This window comes from Cynoglossus semilaevis, chromosome 14 (assembly GCF_000523025.1).
Source record: "Cynoglossus semilaevis isolate Cse_v1.0 chromosome 14, Cse_v1.0, whole genome shotgun sequence".
NCBI classification, from domain to species: Eukaryota; Metazoa; Chordata; class Actinopteri; order Pleuronectiformes; family Cynoglossidae; genus Cynoglossus; species Cynoglossus semilaevis.
Window position 1 is genome coordinate 942,847 of NC_024320.1, and position 10,447 is coordinate 953,293.

At 38.8% G+C, this 10,447-nt stretch overlaps 2 protein-coding genes across 6 annotated transcripts in view; one reads left to right on the forward strand and one right to left on the reverse strand.

Annotated features, from left to right (window-relative positions):
- The window catches only part of LOC103389085 (ephrin-A5-like), a 1,154,841-nt gene that overhangs the window by 209,574 nt on the left and 934,820 nt on the right, over positions 1-10,447 (forward strand). The window lies entirely within an intron of this gene.
- The window catches only part of tcf4 (transcription factor 4), a 189,288-nt gene that overhangs the window by 99,992 nt on the left and 78,849 nt on the right, over positions 1-10,447 (reverse strand). For all 5 annotated transcript variants that reach the window (XM_025062761.1, XM_025062763.1, XM_025062762.1 and 2 more), the window contains one exon: positions 5,941-5,999. In XM_025062761.1, the coding sequence (XP_024918529.1) occupies positions 5,941-5,999 (59 nt within the window). The remainder of the gene's footprint in view (positions 1-5,940; positions 6,000-10,447) is intronic.

The window sequence follows — 10,447 nt, forward strand, 5'->3', positions numbered from 1 at the left end:
AATGAACCAAGAATACAACGAAAGCTGGTTAGAACATTTCTGGCCAAAAATAACTGAAATATAGGACGTAGCTTAAAATGGTGGAAAAAAAAACCAAAACCACCTCAAACAAAACTATTCTAAATTTGACTTCATCTAAAAATTCCAGAAGTGTTTGGACTGGTCAGAATCTTCCGAAAAAGATCTATCTGCTGTCGGGCTGAACTGCCTCTTTAAGTGTAAACTTCTTTTCCTTCCCCCCCCCCCCCCCCCCCGAGGGGAGCCCCCTTTTTGGACCTGAGCCCAGCCTGTTAATTCATCTGCCATTTCCAAACAATTTCCATCAGCAGCCATTCAGAGAGCAGAGCAGCGTCATTTGACAGCAGCTCCGCAGGAAAATGGCCAGCGAGGCTGTAAATGTCTGATTGAGTTTCGACTCTCTCTCTCTCTCTCTCTCTCTCTCTCTCTCTCCTCAGTGGTGGTCCGTTGTAGACCAACACAAAGACCACAGCTGGATCTGATGTGAGGACGGGCTGAAGAAAAGATCAGCTGATGAGAGGAGGAGAGGGGGAAATAGATGGATGGATGGATGGATAGATGGATGGATGGATCTATTGGTGGAAGGATGGAGAAATGGAAGGATGGATTACTGAAGGGTTGGATGGATAGATGGATGGATGGATTACTGAAGGGTTGGATGGATAGATGGATGGATGGATTACTGAAGGGTTGGATGGATAGATGGATGGATGGATTACTGAAGGGTTGGATGGATAGATGGATGGATGGATTACTGAAGGGTTGGATGGATAGATGGATGGATGGATTACTGAAGGGTTGGATGGATAGATGGATGGATGGATTACTGAAGGGTTGGATGGATAGATGGATGGATGGATTACTGAAGGGTTGGATGGATAGATGGATGGATGGATTACTGAAGGGTTGGATGGATAGATGGATGGATGGATTACTGAAGGGTTGGATGGATAGATGGATGGATGGATTACTGAAGGGTTGGATGGATAGATGGATGGATGGATTACTGAAGGGTTGGATGGATAGATGGATGGATGGATTACTGAAGGGTTGGATGGATAGATGGATGGATGGATTACTGAAGGGTTGGATGGATAGATGGATGGATGGATTACTGAAGGGTTGGATGGATAGATGGATGGATGGATTACTGAAGGGTTGGATGGATAGATGGATGGATGGATTACTGAAGGGTTGGATGGATAGATGGATGGATGGATTACTGAAGGGTTGGATGGATAGATGGATGGATGGATTACTGAAGGGTTGGATGGATAGATGGATGGATGGATTACTGAAGGGTTGGATGGATAGATGGATGGATGGATTACTGAAGGGTTGGATGGATAGATGGATGGATGGATTACTGAAGGGTTGGATGGATAGATGGATGGATGGATTACTGAAGGGTTGGATGGATAGATGGATGGATGGATTACTGAAGGGTTGGATGGATAGATGGATGGATGGATTACTGAAGGGTTGGATGGATAGATGGATGGATGGATTACTGAAGGGTTGGATGGATAGATGGATGGATGGATTACTGAAGGGTTGGATGGATAGATGGATGGATGGATTACTGAAGGGTTGGATGGATAGATGGATGGATGGATTACTGAAGGGTTGGATGGATAGATGGATGGATGGATTACTGAAGGGTTGGATGGATAGATGGATGGATGGATTACTGAAGGGTTGGATGGATAGATGGATGGATGGATTACTGAAGGGTTGGATGGATAGATGGATGGATGGATTACTGAAGGGTTGGATGGATAGATGGATGGATGGATTACTGAAGGGTTGGATGGATAGATGGATGGATGGATTACTGAAGGGTTGGATGGATAGATGGATGGATGGATTACTGAAGGGTTGGATGGATAGATGGATGGATGGATTACTGAAGGGTTGGATGGATAGATGGATGGATGGATTACTGAAGGGTTGGATGGATAGATGGATGGATGGATTACTGAAGGGTTGGATGGATAGATGGATGGATGGATTACTGAAGGGTTGGATGGATAGATGGATGGATGGATTACTGAAGGGTTGGATGGATAGATGGATGGATGGATTACTGAAGGGTTGGATGGATAGATGGATGGATGGATTACTGAAGGGTTGGATGGATAGATGGATGGATGGATTACTGAAGGGTTGGATGGATAGATGGATGGATGGATTACTGAAGGGTTGGATGGATAGATGGATGGATGGATCAATTGAGATGTTGATGGATGGATGATAGTGTGGTCGGATGAGTGATGATGTATGGAGGAATTCATCAATGCTCTATTGGTGGAACGTAATGTAAAACAAATCAACAAACACTAACTTTTACCATCAACAAATCGATCCATTAATCATTTAGTCAATTCATTCAGTCAGTCATGAGACTTTTCTATGCAAAAAAAAAACAACCAAACAAACAAACTTCGTCCTCAAATAATGGAGGATATCTGTAAATAAATGAATGTATAAAGGTTTTGGGATGAGGTTAATGTGATTTACAAATTATAACAAAATATGTATGTGATTAATATATTAAATAATTTCACATGATGAAAGGCAAAACATCTGAGAAATAACATTAAAGTTTTTCTTTATACATGGATGACAGAAGTACTGGTCCAAATTTCAAACTCTATCTATCAGATTTACTGATTGAGACATCGTCTATTTTTACTGAACTGAACCAGAAGAAAAATCATGTTTACACTCTTCCAGTACAACTGAAATTGGCATGGGACAGATATGACTGGCATGGCCTAACTGTGTGTGTCTGTGTGTGTGTGTGTGTGTGTGTGGGTGTGTCTTCAGGGCCAAACCTCACGCCCTGACGAAAATAAACGGAGAAAAACTACAAGTGATGAAGGTCGTTTTGCTTTTCAATGGATGAGTGATGTATGGAGGAATTCATCAATGCTCTATTGGTGGAACGTAATGTAAAACAAATCAACAAACACTAACTTTTACCATCAACAAATCGATCCATTAATCATTTAGTCAATTCATTCAGTCAGTCATGAGACTTTTCTATGCAAAAAAAAAACAACCAAACAAACAAACTTCGTCCTCAAATAATGGAGGATATCTGTAAATAAATGAATGTATAAAGGTTTTGGGATGAGGTTTATGTTATTTACAAATTACAAGAGAATAATGTATGAATTAATTTAGAAAAATATGTGATTAATATATTCAATCATTTCACATGATGAAACATCTGAGAAATAACATTGAAGTTTTTCTTTATACATGGATGACAGAAGTACTGGTCCAAATTTCAAAATCTATCTATCAGATTTACTGATTGAGATATCGTCTATTTTTACTGAACTGAACCAGAAGAAAAATCATGTTTACACTCTTCCAGTACAACTGAAATTGGCATGGGACAGATATGACTGGCATGGCCTAACTGTGTGTGTCTGTGTGTGTGTCTGTGTGTGTGTGTGTAAAAAAAGGGCCAAACCTCAGCCCCTGACGAAAATAAACGTAGAAAAACTAAAAGTGATGAAGGTCGTTTTGCTTTTCAAGACCATAAATTGCCTTCAGAGATCCTTCAGAAAACACACTGGTATTTTTCACCTCTCCTCATTCTTTTCTTCACTTCACCTTCATTGTTCACTTTGTTATTCATGAGAAGTAGTGACAGTAATAACTGACTGCCAGCTCCTGGAGAAAAAAAAAAAAAAAAACAAGTTCCGACCACTATCACTAAGGTGCTGCAACAAAAGCAAAGCCTATTAAAAGGGTGAGCTACAGGTGATGCAAGCTAAGCAAAAATAGTGGCTAAAAATTAGCTAAGAAAATACGGCCGCGATGGCCGTATCTTCATTTAGAAATAAAAGGGCCGTTAATAATTCATTAGTAGCCCAAAGATTTGAAGAAAAAAAAAAAAAAATGAATGAAACATGAAAGAGAACTTAGACTATGCTAAGATTTGCCTGAAATATTGATTATTAATGAGGGGATGCTAAAAGATAGCCCCCCCCCCCAAAAAAAAAAACAGATACTTTTTTTGAGTTTAAGCTAGTCAATATGACTAAATAATAGTTGAAAAATGACCAGTTTTAAGTTCAGTAAAAAAGTATTTTTAAAAAATAACTAGAAGGTAGACATGTTCTCGGTTAGCATTGCATAGCTAACCAAAACCCACTACAAATTAACACAAACAGCAGTAAGTTAGCCAAGCTACTGCAACAAAACTTTTTATAACAATACAGTCAAGGATCCAAATTATTATTATTTATTTTTTGAATTATCGTTAAAATAATTTAAATGTTATCAAAATACATCTAGTGGCCAAAAGCAGTACAGTTAAATTCTTTTTTTTTTTTTTTCCAAACAGAACTATAAACAAAAATACTAGGTAGTTTTATTACCTGGCTAGTTTTAATTCAATTAAATACTTAATGTTCTACATTTATAGACATTACAGTCTATAAAATCGTTAATCAAAAAATTGTTAAACTTCAACTGACAAGACATGGAAAACATCAAACTCCATCAACGTCTTCATCAACCTGTGCTGCAATTAAATATGTTCGATATTTTAGCATTTCAAAAAAATAAAATGTTTTTTTTTTTAAATCTAATTACACTTTAGGAACATCAACCCCGTTTACGCTTCACCATCGCACCAACAGAATCAAACGCCAACATCTGTGTCATTTGTGTTTTAATCATCGAGCAGAATCCTCTGCTCCATGCATATGGTCCATGTGAAGTGAGAGCTAACGTTTGACCACAGAAATCTCTCACCACAGAGTCCCTGACAATCCTCAAAAATTACTCCGATAAACAATTATCAGAGTAAGAAAACAACAAGAAGAAGATTGGCACCGGGGAAACGGCAATACATGTATGCTAACTTTGAAAAGTGGAGAAAAAACTGTGAACTTACAGTAACTACGTTTTTTTGTTTTTGCAGTTTTAAGCACAAAAGCAGCCGTTAAGGTCAAAATGTCAGTTGCTAACGTCAAACGCAGACAAAGGATGCTGCACTAACTGCTGAAGCTAAATAGCAATATTAGCTGCTTAAGAGAAATAGCTACATTAGTTGCTAAACTTGAACGGCAATATAAGCCGTTTGGGTCAAACATATACAATAACTGCTTTAGTCAAATAGTCAAACAGGTCCTTAGATTAAATAGCAAGTCAAGTCAAGTCATAGATATAAAAGCTACTTTTGTTACATACATTGAAAAGCTGCTAAAGTCAAACAGCTACATCAGGTGCTTAAGAGAAATAGCTACGATAGTTGCTAAAGTTGCACAGCAACACAAGCTGCTTGGGTCAAACATACTAAAAATGCTTTAATAAACTAGGCACAATATGTGCTTAATTAAAATAGCATCATTAGCTACCGTATATCCTGCTTTGAGAAACTGATGTTGTCAAACAGCTACATTAGCAACTAAAGTCAAAAGGCAGCTTTGGCCACTAGCTTTGTTAACTGCCAACGTTAAACAGTTCAACATACTGTATATGTTAGCTGCTGATGTTTACAGGCTACATTAGCTGCTAGAGTCCAAAAGCTATGTTTACTGTTAAAGTCAACATGCTACATAAGCTGCTAAAATGAAACCGCTAAATGAGGTAGAAAAGTTAAAAGAACATTCGTGACGGAAGTTAAATTAAACAGCTACAATAGCTAATGTCTACTCTTATTTAATTTAATGACAATTTTAAAGGAAACAAAACTCCCAATATGTCCATACAACCAGTTTAAAACCGTTTGAATTTGAAAGGCCACTGATTGCTGGTGTAGCCTAAGGATGTTAGAATCCTCATCCTCGTAAGTCAGGTGTCTGAACACACTGGAAACCACTGACCTCTGATCTCACACACACAGACAGACAGATGTGTAAAAGCCACAACATCACAGAATGTGACAGCTGGACTGACCTGGTGACAGTGGGGGTTGGACTCTCTGCCATACGAGTATGAACTCCTCTCGGTTTTACCTGCAGGAGAAAAGAAGAATAAAGGAGTCAGAATATATCTTGTCTGAATAAATATTTATAAATATACATTTTTAACAGACTGAACAACTTGAATGGAAAATATTATCGACAGTGTTTGATGTTTTTCTGTAACATTTAAAACACAAATTTCAATCCTTGTCTTTAGTATCATCTTAATGTGAAACCTGTTGCCCTGAGTAAACAGCAGAGCTAACATTAGCTTCAATGGGACTGGAGTAAACACCAGAGCTAACATTAGCTTCAATGGGACTGATACAAACACCAGAGCTAACATTAGCCACAAAAGTCCTGGTACAGACACCAGAGCTAGCCTTAGCCACAACAGTCCTGGTACAGACGCCAGAGCTAACATTAGCTACAGCAGTCCTGGTACAGACACCAGAGCTAGCCTTAGCCACAACAGTCCTGGTACAGACACCCGAGCTAACATTAACTACAACAGTGCTGGTACAGACACCAGAGCTAGCCTTAGCCACAACAGTCCTGGTACAGACACCCGAGCTAACATTAACTACAACAGTCCTGGTACAAACACCAGAGCTAACATTAGCTCCAACAGTCCTGGTACAGACGCCAGAGCTAACATTAGCTACAAAAGTACTGTTACCAACACCAGAGCTAACATTAGCTCCAACAGTCCTGGTACAGACGCCAGAGCTAACATTAGCTACAACAGACCTGGTACAGACACCAGAGCTAACATTAACTACAACAGTCCTGGTACAAACACCAGAGCTAACATTAGCCTCAACAGTACTGATACAAACACCAGAGCTAACATTAGCTACAACATTCCTGGTACAGACACCAGAGCTAGCCTTAGCCACAACAGTCCTGGTACAGACGCCAGAGCTAACATTAGCTACAAAAGTACTGTTACCAACACCAGAGCTAACATTAGCCTCAACAGTACTGATACAAACACCAGAGCTAACATTAGCCTCAACAGTACTGATACAAACACCAGAGCTAACATTAGCCTCAACAGTACTGATACAAACACCAGAGCTAACATTAGCCACAAAAGTCCTGGTACAGACACCAGAGCTAGCCTTAGCCACAACAGTCCTGGTACAGACGCCAGAGCTAACATTAGCTACAACATTCCTGGTACAGACCCTGGAACAAGATACTTTGGAAGAGGAAGAATGACCAGGTGATGGTTTCCTTTGCTGCAGGCATCAAAACATTTCTTAGCAGCAACCTTTAAACCAGCCTCAGGACCCTGTTCTTTTAGGTCAGTCAGTCTTACCACAGGCACAAGTTCATGTAATTTTGTTTGTTTGTCTGTCTTGTTTTTTCAAAGGGTTGATGATAAAGCCCTTTGTAATGCATTCACCTCCATTTTGCCGAATCTGGTTTCAACCACGGCTGGATCAGAAGCCAAGCCTTTTGGGCAGAAGACTAACCCTCTATGCTCAGGTCTCTGGGAAGTCACCTTTACAATCGTTGCTTGTGTGGCGTCCTTTCATGTTGTGGCCTCACTGCACCTTTTGTGTGTCGCGCTCGCGAGGTTGTAAAACACACAAAACCCCACGACCGTGAGCAGCTTTTTCGGTTCGCCGTCGGAAAACCAAAGGTCTTTACAGAACGTCTTTGTTCGAACACGTCTAAACATGTGTTCATACTGACGTCAGACACGTCGGAGCTCTTTCAACTCCGGCCAACGCCTGATCGCTGCAAGACAGGAGGGTAAAAAACCCCTCTCTTGGCAGGTAAACCACCAATCGTTTTAGAGCTCACAAACTGAGCCCACAACAAAGCTCATTTCCTGCGCGGGCTCCTGAGCAGCCGATCCTTCTGCTGCTTCCTCGGGCCTATTTTTAAGCCCCCCCCAAAAACCCCTTCAAATGTTTAGCCAGTCTAAATATCAAACCGCACTCAGTGTGTAATTACAGCGAGCGGTCGCCGCCGCCGCCGCTGCACACCAGACGATATGAAGTGGTTTTCGCAGCGACGGGGAACGTGCAGGAAAATGAAGCGTGTTGGCGGTGAAGGGTTTTGAATCAGGGCTGAATCCCAGCCAACATGGTAGTCCATGCAGAAGAGGCTGATAATTACAGCCGTGTGTGTGTGTGTGTGTGTCATACAGTGGCATCGGCTGCAGCCTCGACTCATGCCAGCTGGACCGGGGTTGGCATTCGCACAAAGACGAGCGCACGTGTACGTGCACGTGCCCGCTGTGCAAATATACACAGATGTGTCGTATAGTGGTAATCTAAGAAGACGTTCACTCGCATGTGAGCAGTACATGCTGGATATGTATGTATTTTAATGGAAAAAAAATATATATATATATATATATAATTATGGATTTAATATTTATTTATGAAATATTTACAAAGACATGATGGATATTATTTTTATATATAATATTTTTATTAATATTTTTTTACTATTGTACGCCGTAGTATTACGTGTAAATGATGGCTTTATGTAAGAGGTGCAAAATACATGATACTACTACACTTCCAAATCTGGATTATTTGAACAACTTCACTATCATTTTGCTTGAATCACTGCTTAATTTTTCACCGTTTACGTTGGATTATTTTGACCTAAAGCGACGAGCTGATCAATGGTCAATGGTCTGGTTTTTCTCCTTGTGAACAAATCGGACACTCTAATGTATAAGCTACTAGCTAGGTGTCACCGATGGCTAGTATCAGTATTTTTTTTTTTTTACCATTTACTTGTATAATGTTCTTTGCTCCTCCTTGAAAGTAGAATAAATATATATTTAATATTAACTGTATAACGGTGTGATTATTTAAATACAAATAAAAACTTTGTTTGTTGAAAATGTAACGATCATTTTCACAGGGCACTGGGCACTCAAACAATGTCCTGATTAAAAAAAACATAACATACGTATTTTAGTCCATTCAAACAATGGTGAACGTCAGGCTGATAAATACGACATGAAATTCCGCGTTTCGCACTTTTCTAGTCAAATTGCGCGAAGTTGACGTCGACCACGATCCGGGTTATGTCCTGATGATTTTGCAGGCGAGTTCACCGTGAGGCTCGGCATCATCTGTGCACGTGCACGGGCATGTTCACGTGCACAGATGATATCCACCACACACACACTCTCTCTCTCTACATGAGGCCGACTGGTCGTGTAGATGAGTTTGTGAAAAATATGGACGAATGCCAACAGTTTTGTCTCCATGGGAAAAAAAAAAAAAAAAACACACACCGAAAAAAAAAAAAAAAATTCCCTGGACAGGATTTCAGCATTTGTTCTCACACACACACAGACACACAGACACACACATCGCTCGTTTTAGTATTAAATTCAGTTCACATTTTGTCTTGAAAAAAAAACAATAAAAAAACAGAGTAAAAAAAGATATGATAAAAAAAATTATTAAAAATATATATTTTTGAGAATTCATAATTATTTTGTCTCTAATGACTATTATGATTATATTTTATTCAAAATATAATTGTTTTATTTTATGTTTATTCTTGAGCCAAAATTTATTTTATATTTGTGTTTAAAAATCACATTTTTTTTTACATATTTTTTCCTACAATATTAGATCATTTAATTTTGTTTTTTTTCATATATTATTTTTGGTCAAATTTGCCTTTCCAAACCACATTAAAATATTGTTTTCTTTTCTGTTTTATTCTTCAGTTTTAAGGACCATTCCCTTCTACCTTTGTACTGTATTTACTTTGTGTTTCGTCCTGAGACGTGAAAAAGAAATGTCTCCACTCTGACCTTTGAACCTCAGGCTCTCTCTCTCTGTACCGGTCTCTCTCTCTCTCTCTCTTCCTCTCTCACACACACCCTTTATTGTGTTATACGTCTAATCTTAATCTTCCTTAACTTTAATTTGCCTCAACAATTCTCAAACTCATCATCTCATCCGACGGGGAATGAAAAATATCCAGGTACGACAAGGTGTCCCCACAGGCTACCAAGAACACACACACACACACACACACACACACAGACACACACTGACACACACTGAAATGTGCAGTATTTTAATTAGAGAGAGACGAAACATGCAAGGACGCAGAGGGTCAAAAATAACTGTAAATCTTAATCGCACACAAAAAATGTCTTTTTTTAATTTTTTTTTTAAAAGAAAATTCTTTCATTTAGAGTCAGACAAATAGTCCAAGATCTATTTTAGATTCATTATATAATATCTAAACAACAATTCAGATAATAAAGAGAAATATTTGATCAAATTAAATTATAGAAAAAAAAAACAAAAAAAAAACAGGGGATATTAGAAAATTCCACTTCTTTCCCCTCTGGTTGGATGCAATCGAATAGAAACTCAAACTCTATCTTGAGTTTCACTGCATTTCCACCGATTTTGAACGACTAATACGACAAACTGTTTCAACACTGATGTTAGAAAAAAAACAAAAAAACAAATATTAAACATATTATTGAAGTA